This window comes from Pithys albifrons, chromosome 19 (assembly GCF_047495875.1).
Source record: "Pithys albifrons albifrons isolate INPA30051 chromosome 19, PitAlb_v1, whole genome shotgun sequence".
Lineage (NCBI taxonomy): Eukaryota > Metazoa > Chordata > Aves > Passeriformes > Thamnophilidae > Pithys > Pithys albifrons.
Window position 1 is genome coordinate 6,804,162 of NC_092476.1, and position 25,863 is coordinate 6,830,024.

General features: G+C 52.9%; 2 protein-coding genes across 6 annotated transcripts in view; one reads left to right on the forward strand and one right to left on the reverse strand.

The window, feature by feature from the left end:
• TMEM94 (transmembrane protein 94) overlaps window positions 1-17,125 on the forward strand; it is a 53,421-nt gene extending 36,296 nt beyond the window's left edge. For all 5 annotated transcript variants that reach the window (XM_071573781.1, XM_071573782.1, XM_071573783.1 and 2 more), the window contains 16 exons: window positions 433-535; window positions 1,754-1,971; window positions 3,187-3,368; window positions 3,564-3,702; window positions 4,296-4,411; window positions 5,308-5,407; window positions 6,839-6,947; window positions 7,472-7,661; window positions 8,209-8,286; window positions 8,663-8,748; window positions 9,303-9,384; window positions 9,680-9,834; window positions 10,133-10,227; window positions 11,291-11,384; window positions 11,608-11,778; window positions 12,593-17,125. In XM_071573781.1, the coding sequence (XP_071429882.1) occupies window positions 433-535; window positions 1,754-1,971; window positions 3,187-3,368; window positions 3,564-3,702; window positions 4,296-4,411; window positions 5,308-5,407; window positions 6,839-6,947; window positions 7,472-7,661; window positions 8,209-8,286; window positions 8,663-8,748; window positions 9,303-9,384; window positions 9,680-9,834; window positions 10,133-10,227; window positions 11,291-11,384; window positions 11,608-11,778; window positions 12,593-12,665 (1,991 nt within the window). In that variant the 3' untranslated portion in view covers window positions 12,666-17,125. The remainder of the gene's footprint in view (window positions 1-432; window positions 536-1,753; window positions 1,972-3,186; window positions 3,369-3,563; window positions 3,703-4,295; window positions 4,412-5,307; window positions 5,408-6,838; window positions 6,948-7,471; window positions 7,662-8,208; window positions 8,287-8,662; window positions 8,749-9,302; window positions 9,385-9,679; window positions 9,835-10,132; window positions 10,228-11,290; window positions 11,385-11,607; window positions 11,779-12,592) is intronic.
• Window positions 16,020-25,863, reverse strand: part of CASKIN2 (CASK interacting protein 2) — a 33,777-nt gene continuing 23,933 nt past the window's right edge. The window contains exons 7-21 of the mRNA XM_071573779.1: window positions 25,323-25,453; window positions 25,001-25,109; window positions 24,778-24,886; window positions 24,394-24,488; window positions 24,195-24,312; window positions 23,789-23,956; window positions 23,273-23,394; window positions 22,747-22,828; window positions 22,543-22,637; window positions 22,208-22,318; window positions 22,002-22,103; window positions 21,621-21,759; window positions 19,157-21,301; window positions 18,719-19,037; window positions 16,020-18,501 (exon numbers count right to left, since the gene is read on the reverse strand). Coding sequence (XP_071429880.1) covers window positions 18,405-18,501; window positions 18,719-19,037; window positions 19,157-21,301; window positions 21,621-21,759; window positions 22,002-22,103; window positions 22,208-22,318; window positions 22,543-22,637; window positions 22,747-22,828; window positions 23,273-23,394; window positions 23,789-23,956; window positions 24,195-24,312; window positions 24,394-24,488; window positions 24,778-24,886; window positions 25,001-25,109; window positions 25,323-25,453 — 3,942 coding nt within the window. The 3' untranslated portion in view covers window positions 16,020-18,404. The remainder of the gene's footprint in view (window positions 18,502-18,718; window positions 19,038-19,156; window positions 21,302-21,620; window positions 21,760-22,001; window positions 22,104-22,207; window positions 22,319-22,542; window positions 22,638-22,746; window positions 22,829-23,272; window positions 23,395-23,788; window positions 23,957-24,194; window positions 24,313-24,393; window positions 24,489-24,777; window positions 24,887-25,000; window positions 25,110-25,322; window positions 25,454-25,863) is intronic.

A 25,863-nucleotide genomic window follows, 5' to 3' on the forward strand; every position in this document is an offset into this window, starting at 1 on the left:
TCTGGCCTAAAAATGAATGCACTTTCTGGTGTAGGCAGACTTTGATCCCTGCAGACTCATCACTGCTGCTTGTACTTTCCTCAGAAGAGCCTCACAGGAATATCTCTCCTTCTGCTCTGTTGGGTACAGAAGCAAGATATTATCCCACCTTTGTAGGAGCAAGATTGTTACACAGTGCAAGAGGAGAATAGGAAGAGACTACATGGCTCACATTTTGTCACAGCCTTGTTTGAACACACAGTTAGACAAAGAGCAGCTGCAGGTGTATCATCAGTGTTGAGTTATTTCAGCAAAGGAAAGGGAATATCTGGAGTGCATCAACGCAGTTTGTGGGAACAGTCCCCTTTAACAACTAAGGGAGCAGTTGGTGTGATATCCCTTTCCTGGGAGCCTCTGTGTGTGATCCTGACTGGCTGTTCTCCTGCACTTCAGGCACTGAGCAGATGTTTTCCCATGGGACAGCTGACATCATCCTCGAGGCCTGCACAGACTTCTGGGATGGGACTGATATCTACCCCCTCTCTGGCTCTGACAGGTGGGCAGCTTTCTCCTTTGGTGAATTCAGGAGCTTCTGATAAATTGCAGAGGGAACCTGGTCACTCTGTTAAAATTCCCTTTATGATGCTTGTTAATCTATTTAAGAGAAGTATCAAGTAGGTTACAAACATGAGCTATCCCTGCTTTATAATTAATTGTTATCATTACTATGATAAAAAGCAATTTAAGAGATTAGATAGCAACAAGCACTCAGTTGGACTGTAAGAGCAAGCCACTTCTTACTTTAGCTGTTAAGATATTGGCCCCTTGTAAGTGGGTTCTGACTGTACTGTATAGTAGGACAGTGAATTATAATTAGGTCATGCTGGCGACAGAGAATTTTTTGTTGTTGTTCAAGGCAAATGTCTTGTTTTACATGAAATGCCAAGTGACCAATTCTGCCTGAACCAATCCACACAGTACATCACACCCTTTGAGTCCTGCTGCAATATCTGAGTGTCTGCTGCACTTCCATCTATAGGGTGAATTTCTGTCCCTGCTAGCAGAGCAAACCAGTGATGTTTAGTTTCATTGACTAGCAGTATGTTGTTCTTCTAAGTCTGCTCATCCTCAGGTGTAAAATTCCCACTGATCCTTTTTGGAATATTTATCATCTTTGAAGCCAATGAAAAATCCAATGTAGTAATTTTTTACCTTTGTGATTTCAGCATAGAGAAGGAACTTTACCTTATTCTAGTGACTGAATAGTGACCAAATGGAGACTTCACATACAGCTTGTGGAACCCAAACTCTGAAAGGAGATAGGAGAAGAGTCTCTTGCTGCAACTATCTCTGCCATAGATACCAGTGTCAGAGTTGTCAGTTCCCTCCTTGATGTTTATCTTCCTACAGATAAATTATCTGTGATGAATTAAGCTTCTGCTGTCATGAATGAGCTTCCTTGGAGTCATCTGGCAGTTATATAGTGCATATTACATTAATAAATGTGTTCAAAGAGCATTGTGTTCATAGTCATTAGTTTGATGAGCAAACATGGAACATTCACCACTGCCCCTGATGGAATATGTGTTTTTGTTGCCCTGTAGTGTCAGCAGCTTGGAGAATGCAGAAACAGTAGGGAAAGGCTTCTTCAGACTCTGACCACTTCCCGAGGAAGACTTTTATTCAGATACATTGAAGCACACACAGTGTATGCTGCCAGAAACGTGGCACATTTTTGCTAACTTTTTGTCTGTTTTCCCTCTGTTTTACACAGGAAGAAGGTGCTGGATTTCTACCAGCGAGCCTGCCTGTCAGGATACTGCTCTGCCTTTGCATACAAGCCAATGCACTGTGCCTTGTCCTCCCAGCTCAATGGGAAGTGCATAGAGCTGGTGCAGGTCCCGGGGCAGAGCGCGATCTTCACCTGCTGTGACCTCCCTGGGACGACCCCCCTCAAGCAGAGCAGCAGGAGGAACAGCTGGAGCTCAGATGGTAGGTGTCCTCAGTCCTGTCTATAAAAAGTTCTGCTGCTGGGCCAGGTGCTTGCTCTGATCAGCCTAGAGCTGTAAGAACATTGTTCTTCAGTGTAGCAGATGGAAATTGAGAACGAAGGGTTACTGAAGTAGATGCATTTCCAGACGAAGTAAGGGTGTAGCAGCTGGTAGGTGTATTTCTAGTTATGTTATTGAAGCTTGCAGAGAAATTCTTTTCCTTGTGGGAAGTCTGTTTCTAAAGCAGACTACTGAGAGGCAAGACTTTTGGGTACTTTTTTACTTGGTTTGCTATTTGTCTAATTTTGTGGAAATCACATGTGTTGGGTTTTTCAAAGGAATGAAATGTATGGTGATATGTGACTGTTCTCCCATGATGGATGTTGTTCCTTTGCTGAAGGAACTGATTCCCACTACATCTCCTCCAGAACAGCAGTGGAAACTGAGAAATAAGCACATACCATTACATAAATCCAGGAGGCTCTTTTGGGAAACCAGTCTTAATCTCTTTCCACCTTGGTCTCCTATTCTGTAAAATGTGACTAATGGGCTTTTCAACATCTGCAGACAGCTGTGACTGAGTGTTTTCAGAACACTTTTCAGTCCCACCTGTGTCAAGTTTTGCAACTGTGTAAAGTGTTTTATTACTTTGTTGCTCATGCTGCATCCAGCCCCTGTTCACCACAGGCTGATGTGGTGGTGGTGAGGGAACCCTGTCAAAGAGCCTTTGCAGGGTCTCGGGGAGTGTCTGCAGTGTCACTGCAGGAAACATCATCCAGTTCCTTTGCATCAGCCCCTCGTGCTCTGATGCCACTCAGCCTCAGCTGGACTCACCATGTTGTTCAAGCACAGTAGAATGTGTTTAACATGCACATGTGAACATTATGCAGCATATACACCCTGTACCTCTCTGCCTGAATTCCTTGTGACTGATCCCTGCCTTCTGTTTTGTCTCTTTCCTTTCCATGCTTGCTGTTTCCTGCTTGTATTCTTGGTCACATATGTGGGGATGTCCTGAATCTGCTTCTGTGACTGGGTATGCTGGGACAAATGGATCTCTCTTCCTCCTTGCTGTGGGTTTCTGCACGTCCCTCTGTGTCTGGGTACTGTGCCCTTGCGTGTTCCCTCGGTGGCGTCCCCACCACATGTACCTTGTCTGATGCACATGTGGCCCCTCATGTCTCAATGTGATTGCGTGTTGTTTGCATGCCTGAAGAAGGGATTGGGGAAGTGATGGAGAAGGAAGACTGTATCCAGGCTCTGAGTGGACAGATCTTCATGGGAATGGTCTCATCTCAGTATCAGGCCCGTCTTGACATTGTCCGCCTCATTGATGGATTGGTCAATGCTTGCATCCGTTTTGTCTACTTCTCCCTGGAAGATGAGCTCAAAAGCAAGGTAAGCTGTCTTTGCTGAACCCCCTGAACTTGCATGGCCCCTGGTTGTCTGACTGGAGAGTTTAGCCCTGGTGCAATCTAAGGTTAATCAGATTCAGCTCATTAATGTGTCCAGAAGGTACCTGGCCTCCGATCTGGCATCAGTCTGCTCTGGCCTGGGCAGCCACACTAAAACCCTTTGTCTGCTCACCCACAGGTGTTTGCTGAGAAGATGGGTCTGGAGACCGGCTGGAATTGCCACATATCCTTAACACCCAACGGTGACGTGCCTGGCTCAGAGATCCCTCCCTCCAGCCCCAGCCATGCTGGCTCCCTGCATGACGACCTGCACCAGGGTGAGAATTGCTCCTGGGCCACTTTGAGTGCCAGGTGTTTACTGAAGGGCTCTTTTAAACTCATTCATAGGTTCCTGTGTCCACACCTGATCCTTCAGAGTTTTGAGCACAAAATGGGCCTGAGGGGTGTCTGTGGCAAGAGCACTTTGTATCCAGCCAGTACCACAGTTGTTGGAAGCAGACATCAGTCTGTGCACCAGTTGCCATGAGTTTAGAGCTTCTCATCAGTGCTTTTGGTTCTTGACTGGGTCCTGGTCAAGGCACTGAGGGTTTCTTGCCTGTGCATTACTGTTTTTTCTTACTTCAGGTGGAATTTCTTTACTCTCTTCCCTTAGAAGGACAGCAGAACAGATAAACTATCATGTCTTAAAAGAGCAGAGACTAGGCTTACATATCTACCTCTGAACACATTAGTCATCTAAAAATACAGCATTTTAGATGACTGAGTGGGAGATCTAAGTGTTGCTAACCTAGAAAGTCAGGCCTCACGTTTCCTGGCTTCTGCAGTGCCATGTGAATGTACTGTGTGGGTGGTACAGGGGTGGCAGAGGCAGGATGGTGCTTATTGTTTGTGCTGCTTCTCTCTGCTCCAGTTTCTCGGGATGATGTGGAGGGGCTTCTGCTCATGGAAGAGGAAGGGCACTCGGATCTCATCAGCTTTCAGCCAACAGACAGTGATATCCCCAGCTTCCTGGAGGACTGTAACAGGGTGAGGGCTCTTTCCCTGAGCACCTTGTACTGTTGTCATGGTCAGCAGTATCACCTCATTACTCCCAGAGAAAATTCCTCTTCAAAGCACATACACTGGGACTCCTGATTTCCCCCACCCTCTTCCAACCTGGTATCTAGAGCCTGGGAAGCTTGGGATTCTCTCAGCTAGTCACTTCTGGTGAACAGCTCTTTGATTTTGTGTTTAGAAGTGGAGATTCCCACACGTGGGGTAGCCTTGAGAGCTGCATCTCAGTTCCTCTGGGTCCCCTTGCCATGGGCTGTGCAGGGAGTGGGACCATCCCCACATTCCATGCAGACAGAAGAAACTGTCTCTCCTCCAGCTGTGAGGCATGGCTGGTGCTGCCCAGTGGCCACAGTGTGGGAGAAGTTCTTCCTGCATCCTAAAGACCTCACACATGCTCAGCAGAAATTACAGGAATATCAGAGACAGATCTAGATTAAGAAAAATAAACTCTATTAGGTCTGGTTTTAGAAGGCAAGAACCCTTCTTCCCTTGCTGCAGTGTTGATATGGCTGCAATTGAAATAGATCTAGTTGCTGGGAGACAGCACATGTGTCTGACTACACTCTCCACACAGGTAAAACGCCCTTAGAAATCCTTGAGCACAAGTTTGTCAAACCCTGAGGGCAAGCACAAGCAGCTTGGCATGTCAGAATTTTTATCAGAAAACTTTTGGCAGTGACTTGGGAAAGCCAGTTCTGTCTGCTGGGACATGAATTTGTATCTGATCTAGAACTCTAGTAATCATCACTCTCATTTCAGCAGTTCACTCTGAAAAGCCTCTTACATAGACACACAGACACACAGAGACACACAGACACACACACAAACACATACACTCCCCTGCTTAACCTCTCCTTTCTCTTTTCCAGGCCAAACTCCCACGGGGGATCCACCAGGTGAGACCTCACCTGCAGAACATTGACAATGTGCCTTTGCTGGTGCCTCTCTTCACAGACTGCACCCCGGAGAGTAAGTGGCACCAAGCATAGAGACAGTGGGTCTGTCCTACTGCTGCCCATGAACACCTTCCCCAGCTGTTTCCTCTGGCTCACCCACGTATGGGCAAGGGTGGAAGGGAAAGGAATACTTCCGGAAATGTAGAAGGGATATTGGTATGAATGACCCTCTGTTGCAACCTGTGGGAAGCCAGGTGTTAACTTCAGTTTAGTGCAGCTGTTCCCTGTGTCCTGAATTGGGCTGGGAACCACTCCTTTTAATTTGCATTTGTAAGAGACACAAAAGCAAACACCCAAAATGCTACTGCCTTTTATTAAATAAGTGTTATCAGTGCAACAGGAGACTTTGATTTCTGCTCACAACCCTCACTGCCTTACATAACTCAGAAATCACTTCCCAGAAGAATTTTCCCCTGGCAGCTGCTGTTAACACCTTCTGCTGCTTTGCAGAGTTTTTGATTGCAGAAACCAGAAAGGACAAAATTTCTTTCTCTCTCTGAGGCACTGCTTTATCTAAGATAGAGGCTGAGAGCTTGTCTGGCTAATACCTGCCCAGTTTCCAGTAAAAGTGTGAAGCATCATTAGGATTTGGCATTTTAGAACCTTTGGTCACGGTTTACAGTGTGCCTGTCACAGCCCACTTTGTGCCCACACACTCTGTGCCCAGATTTCCTCTCTCTTCTTGACAGAAGTGGCAGTTCCCCACTTGACCCAACCCCTTGCTGTGCTGAAGATCTGTGTGCACCAGGCATTTAGATAAGTTGTTTACGCAGGAATCTGTGGAGGGGAGACTTGAGGTTTTTTTGCCTGGAGCATTCTAGAAAATCCATATATACACAGCACTGTGCATGGAGCTGCAGAACGAAAACCAGATCAAACAGCAGCTTTGATTTAGAGGTCCTGGGGGTGCTGATAAACATTTTGATGAAGGCTAGAGGTGGTGGTGGGTGGGAGTGCAGGAACAGGGGCTGACTCTTGAGTATAGCTAAGTGTGGCACTGCTTTTGGAGTGGTTTACCATATCCCCTTTGTTCCTTAAGACTTGAAACAACAGGAGTTATGTGCTGCTGAGCAGTTTGAAATGGTGTATTTATTTTAGGTTTATTTAATTTCTGCTGTTTTCTAACAAGAGCATTTGATGCTGAAGCTGTCTTATGCACTTGTGTCTGAAAGAAATGTGCTGAAGATGCAAATCTCTGGGTCACAGTTCTGTGAACCACAGCTCTGTTCCTGCAGTGGCAGATACACAGAGCACCTGGTCTGCACTTAATTACCTGCCTAATTGTGTACTTTGTGTGTGGATTTCACTGTACATGTCTGGCAGTTTGGGCAATTTTAAAGGATCTGACTGCCTGTTGTCCAGACTGGAAAGAGTGTCTGAAACACTGCATCTTTATGTGCATAATGACATGACACTCTGTTTTTCATCTTCTGTGCCTTCACAGCCATGTGTGAGATGATCAAGATCATGCAGGAGTATGGGGAGGTGACTTGCTGTCTGGGAAGCTCAGCCAACCTTCGGAACAGCTGCCTCTTCCTGCAAAGTGATATCAGGTGGGGCAGGATCTATTCCTCCTCCAGCTGCCCTTGCCTTGATCTTAGTGAGTGCCCAGCCATGGGTTGGGCAGGGGGATGCTCACACTTGCTCTGTCCATTATTAGCTGCATTTGTCTCCATAAGGGAGACCTGGGGGGTTTGGATAGGATGACTACTTACTTCCCTTGACACACAGAGAAATATTTCTCTCTCTCTGAAATGAAAATACTCTTTTGAATGCTGGTCTGTTATGCCACAGGTTGTTTTGCAGATGCTTCCCATTGGGTGAAAGAGTGGAAATACTCCTCTGGATCAGCCAATTTGTTGACCTTGTGCCACAGACCCAAATATGTTGATTATTTCTCTGGGAATAACTGAAAGTTTAGATTGAGTCTAATTTAATGGCATAGCTCCAGGCTTCTCTACAAGCAAGGCAGAGGTAGTGTGGCACAGCACAGTTTGACTTTACAATCTGGACTGCAGTGAAATATGTCTCCTCTGGGCTGAGGAATTCCACTAATGCTCCTGGGTTGTCCTTGCAGTATAGCACTGGACCCTCTCTACCCATCTCGGTGCTCCTGGGAGACTTTTGGCTATGCCACCAGCACCACCCTGACCAACGTGTCTGACGAGCTCACCCCCCTGCAGCTCTCCGGGCAGCTCAACAGCCTGCCCTGCTCCATGTCCTTCCGCCAAGAGGAGAGTACCAGCATCATCAGGCTCATAGAGCAGGTGAGCCAGGCACAGCTCCCCTCCAGGACCCACAAGGGACCAGAGCCAGGAGCTGACAGGAGCATTCTCCTTGAGGTGCCCACAGAAAACTTCCACCAGTAGCTTTTCTTGTGTCTCCTGTCCTTTGCTTAGGAAGCACAAAAACACAACAGAGAGAATCTTCCTGCCTGTCTCTGCCAGTCCAAGGTGTAGGGGATGGTTTGGGAACAGTGCCTTGTGGCAAAACAACATGAACATTGTTCATCTGGATGGAATATAATCTTGCAGAGATCCCTGGAGAGCCAGACAACAGTGCATGATTAGGGAGAAGTGTGTAACCCCAGAAAAGCCAGGAGTTTAAACAAACTTACCCCTTGGCTAAATTTTGCCTTCATACCCTCTACATTTAGGCAAGAGAGTTTCCCTTCTTGCTTTCAGTGTGTCCAGATCCTCTCCCCTCCCACTTCCCCTGTGGGCCACATGTCCTGCCCCTACTGCCAATAGCTGCTCCTGCCTGACAGCTGCTCCCAGCACTTGGAGGGCTCTGAGGGCTTGTTCTTCCTTCCAGGCCAGGCATGCGACATACGGGATCCGCAAGTGTTTCCTCTTCCTGCTGCAGTGCCAACTGACCTTGGTTGTCATTCAGGTGAGTCCTGGCCTGGCTGGGAACAGCACTTAGCCCAGAGGACAGGAGTGTGAGCATGGATATGGGTGGCTGCAGTGCAGCAGCCTGGAGAGAGGAACATGGCCTTCAGTTGGGTTTGATGGAATTCCAGATAGGCACTGTGGGATCTCAGCCTGCACTGCCCCTTCTCCCTGACCCTCATGCAGGGGTTTCTTTTCAAACCCTTTTTCCTTGGAGAAAAGCATTTCCTGAAGCCCCTGCAACATGTGGAGGGGCTGTGCAGTGACAGCCTAGTTATCAGCTCATCCCAGTGTATTGATGGAAGTCAGCAGCATTTTGGGTAACAAGTCTGACCTAGCACTGCTCATACTCTTCATTCTGAATTGTTTCTGTGCAGTTCCTCTCCTGCCTGGTGCAGCTGCCCCCCATCCTCAGTACCACAGACATCGTGTGGCTCTCCTGTTTCTGCTACCCACTGCTCAGGTGAGTCTGTCAGGGTGGACTCTCCTCCCATCCACCCACAGGATGCACAGACCAGTCCCTCAGCCTCAGTGTCTGTCTCTCTGTTAAGAGAAAGCTGACTTCCCCCAGAGTATATCAAGAAGGCTGCAAGGATTATTCCAAGCATCTGCTTTGACAAGATGCTTGGAAGCAGCAACAGGAACATTTGTGTACTGCTGTGTTAACCTTGCCTGCTGTCTGAGAGCTGCTGTTATCTTGAGGCCTGAACCTCCAGCTGAAAATCATATAATCCTTCACTGGCTGGAGTGTGATGGAGACCCTGGGGTATCAGGTGGAGGCCAAGATACCATTGGTGTTTTTTTCCCCCCTCACATATTTGGAGGTCACCTCTTTCCCTGTCTGCACCTGCCACGAATAACACCTTCTACAGCATATGTTTAAGGCAGTGGCAGATCAATGCCAATGCTTCAAGCAGTCTGAGAGGGTTATTTGGGTTGAAATGATACACACAGACAAAAATGCAGTAGTTCTGGTGCCTGAATATGTTACTGAAAGACTGTCTTACCTTTCTCCAGTATCTCACTCCTGGGCAAGCCTCCCCACAGCTCCATCATGACCATGGCAACAGGAAAAAACTTGACTTCCATTCCCAAGAAGGTAGGTGGCCCATCAGATTTAAGCTGTTCACATATTTTTCTCTTCTGTTTTGTCCTAGTGTTGATGCATAACTGAAGCCTTGTGCCTTCCCAGCTTGCTTGGTAAATTGATCCATGGCATGAGCCAGGAAGGGAATTCCTTAGTGCCAGCATGCCCACAGGGCAGATCCACAGTGCAGCATCTCATCTCTACTACAGCTTGTCTTTTGCAGCCACTGATTCTCTGGTGGTTCATGGAGAGGAGGTTGTGCCAGTGACATGCCCATGTCATCCTCCTTCCTCTCTCTTATTCACAGACTCAGCACTACTTCCTGTTCTGCTTCCTACTGAAATTCAGCCTGACCATCTGCTCCTGCCTCATCTGCTTTGGGTTCACACTGCATGAGTCCTGCAAAGAGGTGAACACCACCAGCCTCAATCTCACAGCCTGCTCCTCCATCATGTTGCACAGGTGAGGAACCGATCCTGGCACACACTGCTCTTGCTCTTGCCCTGCCAGGTAGAACTGATCCCCTCTAACAAGCTTCAGCCTTTTCCATGGCCCAGCTAAAATGACTGCACAGGGGGCTGGCTGCTGTCCCTGCAGCCTTGACAATTGCATTGCTCACTGTCCCCTCCTGGTACCAGGACAGCCTGACTCTGAGCTCATCCTTAGTTCTCTCAGCTGTTAGAGAGGGACATGGTCCTGGTGAGAACAGGTCAGTCAGTGCCCACTGTTGACTTCTTTCCTGTGTCCTCTCATTCACTAGCAATGCTGATGGCGCTCCTGACTGGTTTGGGACATTTTCCAACGCTCTCCTTGTAGCCCAGAAGCTCACAGCAGGCCTGATTGTTTTACACACAGGTAAATCCCTAGTCCCAGAATGCCATTCCCCCGCTCTGGGGGAAAACTTACATCCTTTGCCTCCTTCTTTGTCCCCTGTGTGAGAGCACAAACTCCATGGTAGTAGCAGACACTGTGGTGGCCTCTCAGCACAGACTTAAGTCCCCTTTCTCACTAAACATTGCCCTAACAGATTAAAAACAACATACTCAGACCTGATTCAGACCTCTTTCCTGCCAGCCTGGTGAAGTGCTGATTCCTTTCCAGTCTCACCAGAAGAGCAGCCTCCCTCTTTGCCTTCTTGCAAATCAGTAGCAGCACCTGTAGCTATCAAAAAATATGGCTTGCCTCAGAAGTCCTTGTATCCCTGCTGGCATTTTGTGAAGCACCCCATTTCCTTCCCCCAAAGAGCACTGGTGCCGCTGTGACTGTTTGGGAGCTGGAAGCCTTTAGAAACCCTCTGGAGAGGTGTGGATCCATGTTCTGCCTGACCCTCATCCCCTGCACATGATGGCCTGGCAGAGCAGGTCTGTCTGCTGCCTGTCCGTGTGTCGTGGTGCTGTGCCTTGGTGTTGGGCAGAGCACTGTTGAGATGTGCAGGTGTCCAGCTGAGCAGAAATGCTTCCCAATTTGAGAGGCAGCCCAACATTAGAGAGAAGGAGTGTGCAGTACTGATTTATGTCCCTCAGACCACTGAGACAAGGCAGGGGTGCTTTGCCTGGCAGCTGTTTTGAAGAGCTCAGCAAATGCTCAATTCTATGCAGACAGCTCTGGGTCTGTGGCTAAATATGTCTCAGGGCTGGAGCTTTCCCCTGTCCTATTCCTGGGTCTGGGCCTTTGCCTGCTCTGTTTTAGCTCACCAGGCTGTGAACCAACCTCCCAGGGAGTAATCCCGTGCAGGATGACCACTGCACACCCCCACACACATATCTGGGGACTTGGATTTGCTGTGGGGAGCCTGGTCTGAAGGGACCTTGACTGAAAGGGCCATAAGCCTCATATCCCTTTGGAGCAGGAGCTGCTGGTGTGTGTTGTGCAGTGTTGTACCTGTGTGTGATGCTGAGTAAGCCCCTTTTCCCTGCAGTGTTCATATCCATCACCCACGTCCATCGCACCAAGCCCCTGTGGAAGAAGAGCCCCCTCTCCAACCGGTGGTGGACACTCACTGTGGCTGTTGTGTGAGTATCCCCAGGCCCTGATGAGGCATTCCAGAATGCTGGAGTAAGGAGGGCTCTAGGCCAGCTCCAGCACCCGTTTGCTGGTGCTGCAGAGACAGCAGTTGATCTCCACTGGTGAAGGGTCTCTGTTGTGAGAGTTTCATCTGAGCCTGAACCCTGATCTGCAGATCTGGGGAAGCTTGTGAACTCTGCTGAGGTTTGCTGTGTCTGTTTTTGATCTTAGATTGCTGGGGCAAGTGGCACAGACTGTGCTGGACCTGAAACTCTGGGAAAACCTCAATTCTTCTTTGACCTTTAACCACGTTTCCATCTCCCCGGTCTCATGGCTCCTGGGTTTTCTTTCCTTGGTCCTTGTGGTTATCATCAATGAGATTGTCAAGCTGCATGAAATCAGGTATGGGGGTAGTAAGGAAGATGAGGAGAAAGGGCTGGAGCCTCACTCCAACCTGGCCTTGAGCTGCAAAAAAATTATGCCCAGGGAACAGGGTGGGGAACAAAAAGGAAAAGATGATTGCATTGTGTAAATCACCTGGTTATTGTGCTCCACCTCTCAGGGAGGAAGCACAGGGGAGGAAAGAGGGTCAGGGAAGGGCAGTGGCAGTGATTTGGAGCAAGAAGGGAGACCAAAATTTCCTTATCTCAAACCAAAGAGAGGGAGACAGCCAAGGTCTATGAAATACCAGTGTAGAATTGGAGGAGGCTGTTCTCTCCCATCTTGTCCCATGAGGACAGAGAGGCATTGAATCACAGCAGAGGAAACAGGCCTTCACACACTGCCTGGACTGTGGGACTCATTTGCAGGGGAAGTGGCTGAAGCCAAGAATGAGTAGCAGGCAAAGTGACTGGTTGTTCTCCCCAGCACAGGGAGCAGCCAGGGCTGGGAGTTAACACTACTGAACACTGACTCAGGAAATGGGTGGTGAGGAAAAGCAGCAGGGATTACAAGGAACCCTAGTGAGGACAGAGACACCATCTCTGTTCTTTTCTCTGCTGTGTCTGGTGTCCCTGGAGATGGGACTTGGCTGGATGGGGTAGGATGAGACCATGGATTGCTTTCTGGATTTGATCCCCCTCCCAGGCTACCAGAGGGCCCAGGCCAGGGGCTTCCCTGCTCCTTGGAGCTGGCAGCTCAGGAGTGGCAGTGGCACAGCATTGCTTGCCTTTTACCCTCCACATGCTGATTCTCTTCTTTCTTCTGCCTCCTCCAGGGTCCGGGTCCGTTACCAAAAGAGGCAGAAGTTGCAGTTTGAAACCAAGCTGGGGATGAATTCACCATTTTAAATGCTCCCAGCTCAAGTTCCCTGGAGCCAGGGTCAAACAGCCCTATCCTGCACTGGGAGAGAGGCTGCACCAAAGGCTCAGGAAGTTTTCCCTCATACATGCAAACCAGAGAGCCTCCTGGCAAAGTACATCAGCACCTCCCCAGGGCCCCAGGCAGGGATCCCCACCAGGTATGCAGCCCCTCCCCAGCCTGCCAGGGTACCCTCACAGGAGCCTGCAAGCTCTGGTGCCTGTTCAGGCTGTTCTTCCTTTATTTATTTATTACTAGAGGTATTTGTCGGTATCATGATGATGCTGAAACGAAGCGACTCCTTCCCTGTGTGTGAGCAGATGGGTTTCCTGGGCCTGGCAGGAGAATCTGGGGCCAGCAGGGGAGATGTAGGTCTGCTGAAGCAAGAGATCTCTGCTGAAGCCCATTTTGTTCTTCCTTCTCTGCCTGCTCTGTGTGTGTGTGCATGCCTGTGCATGCCCTCACCCACCTCCCTGTCCCTGTGTCCTGGGGCAAAGGAGACATCAGGGATGTCTTGCAGTTCCAGGAGTGCTGGGAGCCAGGTGGGGACTGGAGCTCACATTCCTGAGGGGAAAATGGGCAGGGTCTCTGGCAGGGCTCTGGGACAGCCAGGCCGGGCCAGGCCTGCCCTCTAGTGTTGTTGCTCTGTCCATATCCCGGCTGTTGAGTGCTTCAGAAGAGGGATGAGACACGGATATAGGAAAAGCTGCCCCCGTTTGACCCCCTGATCTGGTGCAGAGGGAGTCTGGAGGGCAGCTCTGCCTGCCTGCAGGGAGCCAACATGGCTCAGCTGCCTCCAGCCCTGTTCAACCAGCTTTTATCTGCTTTAACAACCCCAGAGAGGTTTGTAACTGTTCTCCTGTTTGTGATCTGAATTGCTGTTCTGCTTCAGTAACATGCCTGCTTGAGAGAGCCACAGCTAGAGATAAAAAACCTGAGCCCTGCCTATCCTGCTCTGGAGGGAGGGGGATGTCTTTCCTGGCAGGATATCTGCAGCTTGCAGTTGTGACTAACAGGGCTGGTGGATGGCTTCTTCCCCAATCTGAGGATTGTGATGCATCCAGTACTTTCTCTCCAAGGCACAGGGAAACTCTCTCATTGTGTCTTTCTTCGATAGTGCTGGGAAGTTCTCTCCCCTCCATGCTAATGCCTTCACACAGAGTGGTTTGAGTTAGAACGGACTTAAAGGCTCATCTAGTTCCACACAGCTGGGATGTCACTATCCCAGGTTGCTCCAAGCCCTGTCCAACCTGGCCTGAACACTTCAGGGATGGGACTGAGGGCTGCTGCAAACCACAGTCTGCCCCAGTGCAGCACACCTGCTCTGAGCAGACCCAGCTGTACTGGGAACACTGGTGCTGTTGTGGGCTGACAGACAAGGGCCACACAGGAGCACACAGGCTTGGCTGCCAGAATATTTCCAGATCATGGAGATGTTGTCTCTAGTTCTAAAAACTGACTAAACCTGGTAAATCCTGGCCCTGTTTTTGCTCCCAATATTAACACTACAATGGGTTTTACTTTCCTGTTGGTACCAGGCACTAAGAAGTGGTGGCTGGTCCCTCCTGGGCAGGCAGGGAGCTCGCTGGAACCCCCACACTCTGCCCTGCTGCTCCACCTTGTCTTCCTCACCTTTCAGCATAACCAGAGAGCACAGACACAGCTTTGTGTCTCTAAGCAATACCCTCTCCCCACTGTGGGTCTGGTACGGGAGCAAAGCTGGGTACAGGCAGTCTCAGCTCTGGGGACACACAGGGGATGCCAGAGGGGAGCAGCTGTGGGTGTTCCGAGGCCTGGACCCTGTTCCTGCAGCTGGAGAGTGGATGTGGAGATGTCATGCTGGCAGGGTGGTGTGGGATAGGGAGCCAGCAGCTCACTGGTCACTCCTCTCACAGCCTGGCTCTGCTCACCTTTGCCAGCCAGGCTGCTCTGCCCTCACTCCCCAGGCACTTGCAGAGCCACCTGGGTCAGGGAGAACAAGCTGCACTTTGCTCAGCCTTGGTTCACTAAATACCAGCTCCAGATGTGTTACACTTGGCACCTGAGCAATCAGCTTTTCTTCCTTGATGCCAGGGTTGGACCTTCTCTGTGGCTGAGCTGAGCTGAGCTGGAGTCAGAGGGAGCACAGAGCTGCTCACTGTTGTCCCTGCAGAACAAGTTTCTGCCCACCCAGACCTCAGCTCCTGCCCTGTGCCAGAACTGTTGTAGGTGATAAAAGGCAGCACATTCCAGAGCTTCCTGCTGGCCACTCCTTCCTCTAGAGGAGGCACCTCTAAGGTTTCCCTCTCTGGGTGATAACAAATGTTTATTTTCCTGCATCCTCCTTCCCCTGCTAGACTTGGAGGGAGCTGAGGCATGTGAATGGAGCCTTTTGGATGGTCTTGCCAATGCCACCTTTCCCTCAGCCACTGAGGTGTTCAAGGGTCAGGATGCATGGCTTCAGAAGGAAATTTCCTACATTAAGATGTTTTTAAATGCTGTATATTTTATATTAAATTTTTTGGGATGTATGTAAAAATATTTCATTTGTATTAAAAATTGTAAATTGTATTAAAAAACTGAAAAAAAGAAACAAACCCAGACCCACATGCATCCGGTATATGAATGGCAATAAATGATTGTCTTGGATAACACACCCAGTGAGAGTGGGCACAGGTTTGCACCAGCAAGGCAAGGAGGTGGAAATGTGTGTGGCTGCTCAGGTCACAGGTGTGAGCTTCCTGTTGCAAGAGTCTGATGCTCATGGGACCTGATTCTGGCCTTTTTCCCACTTTCTGCTCAGCTTTAGGCAGATCTGTGCAGCTCTGAACACCTATTCCTACAGAATAAATCTGCTTACTTGGTGCTCTCGTGGATCCCAGGCACTGCTTCAGTCAGGGCTGGTGGCACAGTTTGAATCCCTCTGGATGGATGGAAGGTCAGAGTGAGCTGGAACAGGCATTGGGAGCACTGGAGACAACACAGTGGGATGAGGAGGCCTTGGGATGCTTGTCTTGAGCAAAGCAGGACATGGGGTTGCTGTGGTTGCACTCTGACCACACAGGAAGAGGAGGAGGAGGAGGAATTGCTCTGCCTGGCAAGTGGAGGGAGCTGAGGTGTGAACATGTGCCCAGAGCTGGGCAGTGGGACACAGGAGGGGGTGCTGAACCCCAGCGCTCTCGCTGTGTCACTGCCATGGTGGTGAGACTCAAAAAGAACACTAACCTTGCAGGACTCACCAGGGGAGATTATCTGAGGAAACCCTGGAGCACTCAAGGGACAGGATAAAGCTGATCCTCCATGAACTTCAAATAGTAGCAGACAAGCTTGTGCAATTTGACACGAAGGACACAACTATGCAAATCTATCAAAAGGGTAAAATATGCCCCACTGTTTAATAGAATTTAGTCTTAATGGATGTTAGTGGAAAACAAAACACATGATTAACACAAACAGAGCAGATGGTTTAAAATCTGTTGTCAGTCTGGTGATTACATGGGCTATTTTTTCCCCTCACTGTCTCGCTGCACGGAGCAGGTGCAGCTGGGGTCAGTTAGTCCCAGTTGCAGTGTACATAACTTACACACCATACAGTAGCTTCAAAATAGAGATCTAGAGCTTAAAAAATAGGCATTCTTCTGCAAAATCGAATGTTTAATTCCCTTATTGACAATGAGAGCAGTGTCATGCTGCCCTCAGGTGGCTCAGACAGCGGCAGCTCCACCCCAGTGTCCTCTTATCCCTGACCCTAAAGTCCAAGACTTGCAGTTCTGGTTAGTAAATATATATAATAAATCACATTTAAAATATATACATTGGCCTTTAAAAAAAACATTTACAGTTTATCAACATTGGAAAAAAAATAACTGGGCTTGTCCCAGGTTGACTTGTGAGAGTAAAAATCAGTTTTAAAAGGTTTCTGTGAACCTCTTGATAAAGTGCCACTGGTAGTAGCTATTTGAAAACACCATGTCCATGACGTGGCACTCGCCTGTCAGACTCAGGCAGTGGATACACTCAGAGTGGGGCAGAAATCAGAGCAACCAACTCGCCAAGAGAGAAGTGTCTTAACACCACAGTGACCTCAAGTCCCAGCCAACAACAGGATTTCAGGTTTTTTCAGGACTTTTTTGTCTTTGCTTTTCAGCCCAGAAGCCAGGCTGGCACCTCTCACCTGCCCAGCCCACAGCACAGCTGCCCTTGGGAGCAGAGACCCTTGGGAATGTCCAGGTGGGCTTTGCTCCCCTTCCCAAGCAACAGGACAAGGGGCTGCAAACAGTCCAGTCACAAACTCCCAAAAGGATTAGGAAGCAACTTCCTCCTGAGCCGCCTTCTCCCTTTCCAGTTTGGCTTTGCATTGGCAATTTTTTTAAAAGAGCGGAGGGGGTGTATACGTGGATTTTTCTTTCCCTCTGCTTGTAATTTTTTTGTAGCAAATGGCACTTCAGCACAATCTTTCAGTTCCCTTCTGGTGCTCCGATGCTTTCATTTGCTTGGCATGCCGGGCGCGAGCCAAGTTCGGGGCTCTTGGACATATTTAGCCATGCGCTACTGAGCAGATCCTGCAGGAGAAACGTGTCTGGGAGCGATGCAGCCGTTCCCTCCTGTCTGTGTGCGCGGAGCTGTCGCTGCAGCCACGGGCTGTGGCTGCATCCAATGCACAGGAGCTGCTCCAGAGCTGCTCCAGAGTGGCAGTGTCGCGGGGTCAGCTCTCCGGCCAGGCCTCGGTGCCGCAGGGAAGGATTGCACTGAGTCCCAAACGCTGCTACTGTTTTAACAACACTCGCAGTGGGGTTTGTGCCAGCAGCTCCCTGCAGGGAGGGGGACTGGGAAACAGGCTGTTTTCTCCCCCCAAAAAAAGGGTTGGAGAAGGAAAAGAATAATTAAAAGACATTAACACACTGCTGGAAGGACCAGGGTGGGGGTTTTGTAGTCATGGTGTTGGCAGAGGGCAAATTCCATTGAACAGCATGACCCAGACGGACTGGCCTAAATTCCCAGGCCTTTGGCAGTGCCATCACCATCCTCATTGCTCCAGAATGGGGCAGGAAGGCCCCCCCATGTCCAGCAGGGCTGTGACAGAACATCCGCTGCTTAACAGGCTGTGCCAGCCCAATCCCGAGGGGTTTGTGGGTCCCGCTGGGGGGATTTCGATCCACTTGGATTACACGGTGCCTGACGCTGACGCATGTGGAAAAGCGGCAAATAAAGCAGAAAGGTTCCTTCTCGCTCTGCAAGCTGCCAAATTGCGACAAGCCCTGTCTTCTTTTAGCTGCTGTCAGGCCTTGCCGGGGCTGGGACTGCTCAGTAAATCGCCAGCTCGGTGGTGGCTGCCTGGGGAGGTCTCTCCTGTGACACATTGTTGGCAAGGGATAAATAATAAGAGGCAGGACTGACAATGCAGCAGGGAAAGAGAAAGGTCCCTTGTAAGGAGGCTCCTCAGCTCTGTGCAAGGGAGTGAGGGCTTCTCCGTGGCCTCCAGGACTGCATGTGGAGCCCTCTGGGCGCTCCTCCTGCTTCCAGTCTGGTGGGAAATGCTTGACCCCCTCGGAAAGTGGCACTGGCACGTGTGACATGGAGCCGGGGCGAGCAAGGAGGGCAGTGGTGTTCCCAGCTGCAGTGCAAGGTGCAGGGAGGGAGGTGGCTGGAGAGACCTGGAGGCACCACTTGATGCCAGATCCGCTCTTCCCCCATCTCAAGGGGCACTGGTGGAGCAGCTGGAGGTGAGGAGGGGAAGGAGGGAGCAAGCCTCAGTCCAGCATCGCGTCCAGCTGGTCGGCCAGGTCATCAAACATGTTGCTGATGTCTTCCAGGATGTTCTTGGCCGAGTGTACAGTCCCAGGGTGGCTGGGGAAGAAAGGGAAAGAGTCAGAGCACTGCCAAAAGGCTGCAGGTGCTGATGGGGAAGGTTTGGCCAGGCTGGACTGGACTCGACCCTTCTGGTGGCAGCTGGAGCTCAGCACACAGCTGGGCTCGAGTACCATTGACCGGTGTGGTGCAGGCAGTGCCCATGCACAGCTTCCCCATCCTACCTTGGCGGGCCCAGCCCCAGCATTGTCCTCACCTCTCTGCCTCCTCCACCGTGATCTTCTTCTCAGCTGCCTGCAGCGTGGCTGCCAGGGTGGAGTTGGTCTGCTCCAGCCGCTGCTGGGCCAGGGCAGCCCCCGGGGCAGTTGCCAAAGGCTTTGCCAACACTTTGCTGCCTGTGTCCAGTGTCAGCGAGCTGGGACCAGGCAGGGAGCCGATCACATCTGGCACAGCCTCAGTGGCTGCCCAGGGAGCAACAGTGTGGCGGGAGGGCTGCAGGACCTGCTGGTAGATGGCCTTGGGCCCAGAGAAGACGAGCTTAGTGGATGCCACAGAGGTGTGCTTGGTGGGGACATCTGCAAAGGAAGGGGACTCACAGGATGTGGTGGCACAGGTCCTCCTCGCCTCCCATACCAACATGGGAGGGAACCCCAGGTCCTGCCACCACCTAAGACACCCTTACAAGACCCCTTACCTGCAGTGGGTGTCCTCACCACAGCTGTGCCGACCAGCTCCGTGGGGCTGGGGGCTTTGCTGGGGCTTGGTGCCTTCTTCATCCCTTTCTCCAGTGACAAGATGCTCTTCTCTATCTCAGCAATCCTGAACTCCACACTGTCATCGTCAAAGGCATCCCTGTCCAGCCCGGCCCGTGGTGCCGGTGCTGGCGTGGCAGGGCCTGTGATGCTCACGGCTTGTGCCTGGGCATACTGGGGGGCAGGGCTGCCCCCCGGCTCGGCCTGCCCCGCCATGCTGAACGCCTTCAGCACTGCCTGCAGCGGCTCCCGCTCCCTGAAGCGTGGCCGGCGCTTCACTGTGTCCGACTCAGTGAGGTTGAACTCCAGCACGGGCGGCTCCTTGGTGACAGCAGGGACTGCTGGCTCCTTCCCAGCAGAGCACGGCGGCTCTGCGGGCTGGGAACCAGGCTCTGTGTCCGGCATGGCCACGTCGGCCTTGGGATGCCCAGTGGGCTTTGGCCGCTGTTTGATGGTTAAGTTGCCTTCCTCTGCAAAGGGGATGCACTCACTGGAGCTGTTCTGGGAGGATGATGATGAGACCCCTGGCTTGGCCTCCTCCTCCGTGTCTGAGCAGGCATCCTCCCGCTCGCCCTGTGCAGCCACCTCTGTCATGGGAGCACTGGGCTCGCTCAGTGTCCGTCTCCGTGGCTTGCTGCTCTCAAAGGGGTCCCTGCTGCCATCAGAAAGCATGACACTGCTGGTGTCACTGCCAGCGTAGGACTCGTCACCGACATCTGTCCGAGGGAGACAGTCCTGAGTCAGGTGCAGTGGTTTTGGGGCCACGAGGGGCTTGGGTGGACTCGCCCCTGGTGTTCCCTCCAGTGCAGCTGCCAGGCTCTTCACTGTCCTGCCACGGCCAGGGTCACTGGGGGTGGCACCTGTATCTACCACATCCTGGGGGGCTGTGGGCTGCTGCTCAGGGCTGGAGGGCTGCTCACTGTCTGCCTCGGCAGCGAGGGCACTGGAGACAGAGCTGAGGCGCTTGGGAGGCGGCGGTGGAGGGCCCTTGCGCTTGGCCCGGATGGCAAAGGACTGGCTGCGGGTCACCTTGGCATCCACCTGCAGACAGCCCCGAGGCATCTGGCTGCGGCCCGGGCGCCGTGTCAGCGTGGCATAGGAGCCCAGGGTGCTGGTGGGTGCCCCCTCCTCCTCCTCGTGCTCTCCGTCAGACAGTGCGTAGCGGTTCAGGCTGTGCGAGCGCTTCTTGTGCTTGAAGCCTTCGCCCCCATTGTGCTGCTCCCCACCTGTGGGGGACACGGCGGGGGGCTCCGTGGGGCCACACTGGCTGTGCAGGTAGGAGAAGCCTTTCTGGGCTGATGTCTGCAGGCTGCTCCTCTGCCCGGGGGAGGCGGAGGGGTACGGCTGTGCCAGCGCCTTGGGCTGCTCTGCTGCCACGACGGAGGGGACCGTTGGGGATTTCAGGGAGACATGTGGGTACATGAAGACGTACGGGGCCGTTCCCTTGCTGGGGGTCTGGGGAGGAGTACAGGGTGTGACTGCTGGAGTCCCAGCTCCTTTCTGAGCCGCAGGCCGGGCATACTGATCCGTGCCTTCGGGCAGGTTCCTCTCCTTGAGAGGGCTGCCTCCACCACCGTTGGCAAAGCCGTTCAGCCCCTCGGGGGACACGAGCTTCCCGTAGGGCTCAGGACTGGGCCGTCCCAGCAGGCTGGCCGGGCTCTCCTTGCTGCGGGGCGGTGCACAGGACTGCCCGCTGCTGCTGCTGCTCTCCCCGCTGCCCAGGCTCTCCTGCGAGGGGCTGGAGAGGCGCCGGGACAGCACGTTGTCCTGCGAGTGCCCTGAGCCCCGGGACCGCACCCCGATGCTCTCCTGGCTCCGTGACATTCCCTGGCTGCCCTTGATGCCAAGTGTCTCGTGGCAGCTGTTGGACATGGCTGTCTGGAGCTCATAGCTGAGCTCACTGTCCTGGAAGGTCGTCATTTTGGGGGTGTGTGGGGACTGGCACTCCCCATTCTCCAGTGACTCGATGGTGACAATGTCCAGGGAACCGGGGACTTTGCGTCTTGCCAGAGTTGCTTCTGCTTGGTTGAGGCTTTTGCGGAGGTCTCTGAGCTTCTTAACAGCCAACATGATCTTCTTCTGATGGCCTGTGGGAAGGAAAAGGACATTAGGTTGGCTCCAGGCCCCAGGGCCTTTGTTTTCTGGCCAAGAAGAGTCATGGTCACATTACCACTGAGAGCAAAGGCCTCCAGGTTATTATGGGTGAGAACAAACTACCTCCAGCATCTAGCTGGCTCAGCCCCAGTCCAGCCTGCCAAGGAGAGTCCTTAGGGACAGCCATGAACTGCCCTTTCCGTGTGCTCAGGACATGCCTGCACCTCCCAGCCTGAGGGAGAACAGGGCGTGGGGACGTGGGTGGGTAACTTGCCTGCCCTGGGCCACCCCAGCACAGCGGGAAGGACTCACCCAGCTTGTTGATGCCAATCTCTTGAAGATCCTCCCACGTCAGGTCTGTCACGATGGTGATGGAGTCATAGCCATTGTTCACAAGCTTTTTGTGGTACTGGGGCAGCCCGATGGCACTGAGCCAGTCCATCAGGTCAGCCTGGAAATAGCACAGAGACACTGCTGTGAGCACCAAGGCATGGGCAGTACTTTCATCTACTCCCTCCCTGCCCCTGCCCCAGACACTGCATTATCAGGGTCTCTCTGACTGCATCAACACAGTCATTGCCATTGCAGCGTGTATTTACTTACAGACCTGCTCCTGTCCTGTCCTGGGGTGAAAGAGCTCTGAGAAAAACCTAGAAAAAGAGGGTGACCAAAGCCCCTGTGCCAGAGACTCACCGGGATGTAGTTGGGCAGCCACTCGGCGATGCTGAGCTGCCCGATCTCCGTGGAGATCTTTTTCCTGTGGCCTGGCTTGGTCACACCAATGGCTGTCAGATCCTAACAGGAGCAGAGTGGGGCCATGGTCAGCTCAGGAAGCACGGAGCAGTGGGAACCACTGCCATCAGCTCAGGGGATGCTGTGCAGGGAAGGACCTGCCTCACCTCTGGGGTCATGCGGCTGATGGTGGGGACGTCATAGCCAGCATTGAGGAAGTTGGCAGTGTAGGACTCCAGCTGGAACTCACTCAACCAATTGTAAATGGCCTCTGCATCCTGAAGAGAGGACAGGACACAGAACAGCCGGTGATGGTGGCTGCAGGGGCTGGAAGGACCTGGCTGCTCCAGGCAAGACAACAGAATCCCCTTGGGCAAGACCCACCTGGCCCCAGTGTCCTCAAGATCCAGTTCCCTGTGTCCCCAGTGCAGTGAGAACTGGGCTGAGTGCCCCAAACACAGCCCTCTCACCCAGCACACCACTCCCCAGTTGTCTCAGTTACCTTCCCCTCAAGTAGCTGCTCAGGACGCAAGAACTGGTGGGAGAAGACCCTGTCTCCGGGGGGGCAGCTCCCTGGGGTCTGGAGGCTCTGTGTCCCTGGCAAAGAGAAGAGAGAACTGTCATGAGGGCACTTGAGCAGCAAGCAGCATCCAGGGCTGGGGGGACACCTGTCCCCAAGGTCCCATGGAGCTGGAACAGCCCTCACCTGCTGTGGTTGTCAACTGCCCATTGCGTGGCTCTGATCCCAAAAGGTGTTGCTGAAGGTCATCGCTGGAGGAGGGCAGAGGCTGAGGGAGAGGAGGAGTGAGTGGAGGAGGGTGCTCTGGAGACAAGCCCTGTCACACCCCCAGGAACAGAGGGGTGGTCCCCACACTGGGCTGCTGGGCACAGCTTCACCCTATGACAAGCTGGTTCCCAGCAAGAGATCTGGGCAGGACTGGCCTTCTACTCCTCTGATTACACAGGACACAGTGGAGATGCTGTGTGGTGCCAACCACAGTCTCCAGCTCCACTCGAAAAGGCCAGCTATGCTTTTGGGGGCAAGTGGGGACCCCCCAGGAGTATCTCCCTGCTGAATCCCAGCAGCAAGTAGGTGTTTGCTGGAGGATGCTCTGCTTCAGCAGCCCTTCCTTTGAAAGGAGGGACATGGAGGGACAGGGAAGGGAATGGGGCTCCCTCTCCAGCCTGAGCTGGCCCAAGGAGGGGCTGGGGGAGCAGGGGCTGGTGCCTACCCTGGCATTCTCGATGAGGATGCTGGCGTTCTGCCCGTTGGTGCCCTCGGTGCTCTGGCCGCTGCCGGCACTGCGGATGCTGCCAATGCTGCCCTCGCTGCCCACGCTGTTCCTGTCTCCAGCTGCTCAGGGCAGGCAGAGAGGCCGTCAGGAGCACCCCAGGATCAGGGCTGACACAGGGCACAGAGGTCCCCAGCAGGGATCCGAGTGCCCACACAGTGACACCAGTAAAAAACAGTCTCCCACAAGACCCCTCCAGCCACAGATGATGCATTGGGTCCCTCCCACCTCCCAGCAAGCACAACACAGACAAGGTGACCTGGGCTGGCAAGGGACACACAGATGGGACAGGGGGATGCAGCCTGGCTGAGGACACACGGAGTGAAAGGGCTGCTCTGTGGGCTACCCTAAACCCCCTTTCCCTGTGCCTGCTCCCTCTCATCTGGTTGCTTCCCTGCTGAGAGGTGGAAGGAGAGTCTCCCTCAGCCCCTCTCCCTCCCCAGCTGCTCCCCTGACCTGAGCTGTCAGGGCCTGGGGCCGTCCGGGTTAGGGTGAGGTGGCCACCTGGGGCTGCCTGGTGAGGACACTCGTCAGGGAGGTGCTGCAGCCCACCAGGGGGTGCTGGGAGGGCCCCGGGGGGACCCTGGCGCTGGTGTGCGGGTGCCACACGGGGGACAACCATGCCTGCATTCAAAGACAAAACACATGTGGTCAGAGCTCATGCAGGAGGCAGTGTGGGGGGATAGCCGAGCCTCAACCCCCAAATTATCACCCCACCAATGGCACAACCACTATGCCCATGGGACTTTTCTTCCACTCTAGCTAGCCAGGGCTGCAGGGCGTGTCCTACAGAAGGTGCTGGGAAGGCTGGGATGGTTTCACACAGGGAATTGTCTCCAGCATGCCCAGGGTGGCCACTGACCTGTTCGCTTGCTGATGACCTCAGCGATGGAGGGGGGGAAGTATCCGACCCGGTCAGTGCCTTTCTGAGCATCGTGGATGTGCCCCTTCCATCGCCCATCTGGATGCTGCTCCAGGACCTGCCAAGGGGACAAGAGGGATGGGATTGGTACCCAGGGCCATGGCAGGGCAGGGGGACAGGGAACAGGGAGCAGCCTCACCGTAATGACGTCTCCTGCTCGGACGTTGAGAGCAGTTGGGTCATGGAGATTCCAAAAATCCTTCAAAGCTCGGACCTTCAGGATTCCTGATGCCTCTGAAGGCAAGGGACAGAGGGAAGAAAGAAGGTGCCAGAGCACAGGGAGGAAAGAGAGCGGGTTCAGGAAAGGCAGAGGGAGAAAGCAAAAGCACAGAGAGGGGAGAAGAAAGCATTAATACTGCAGAAGGACTCAATCCCCAGACACTGTCCACATGTAAGACGGGGCACGTATGACATGGACTGGGATGGTGGCACTTACAGCCATGCTGGTTTAGGCTATTCAGGAGCACTGGGAGCCCAAGCAGGTCCCAGAGGGAAGCCCCTCTCAGTGCTGTCCCCACCTCACCTCTCAGCAGCTGCTTGATGTCCTTGCTGGCATGTGAGGTGGTGAATTGGTTGACAATGTCCAGCGCCGTCTGGTTGTAGGTATTTCTGATGTTCACGTCAACACCACCCTGCCAAGGAGGAGATGTGGTTATGCCCAGCCCCCCTCCTGCTGGTGGACCCAGGGGAGATGAGGGACCGAGGGAAGGGGTGCTAGCTGACCCCCCGTGCCCCACCACGCTCACCTCCAGCAGCAGCCGCACCACCTCCGTTTTGCCGTAGAGCGCGGCCTCGTGCAATGCTGTGCCCGTCTTTGTCTGCTTGTTGATCTCGATCCCGGCCTTCAGCAGCTGCCTGGTGAGAAGGAGTGAAAGGCATGAACAGCAGCACATGGACACCAGGAACAGGCAATGGGCTGCTCTGCAATGGGAAGGGGACAGCACCTTGCAGCTTGCTTGGGGGATGAGGGGCTGGAGCCCACAGCAGGGAGGTGAGTTTGGGAGGTTGAGGGACTGAAGTTATGATGGGTTTTTTCAGGAAAGGGCACTGCTATAGATAGGGTGTTACCTGATGATCTCCTTGTGCCCGTTCTTGGCTGCCAGGTGCAGTGGGGTGGTGTAGTTGGGGTCAGTGGAATCCTTGGACTGTCCCTCCAGGAGGGCAACACACAGATGGCTGTTCAGCAGCAGCTGGGCCACCTGCACAGGACACAGGTGGGCAGCTGGGTGCAGGTACCCCCACCTGCACCCTCTCAGCAAGGGGCTCATCCATGGGGCCAGCCCACCACTCCCCATCCCACTGCTCCCCTCCATCCAACAGCCCCAGGACTTGGCCAGAGCTGGACAGTGCTTGGCACAGCCACGCTGTTGTGAGGGGCCATAAAAGGTCACAGCAGCCAGAAATAGTCTTCCCATAATCAGGCTTTTCAGACCAAGCCCTAAAAACCTCCAGTCTTTCCAGCCCAGAGCAACTCTCAGAGTCTCAGGGCAACCCAGAGGCGCAAAGGAGTTATTTTTACTGCCCTGTTTATAGCTGCAGACATTATGAATACTCCAAAAATGGAAATATCCCCCTTGTCCCCTCCTGGTGGGGCACAGAACAGTCTGGC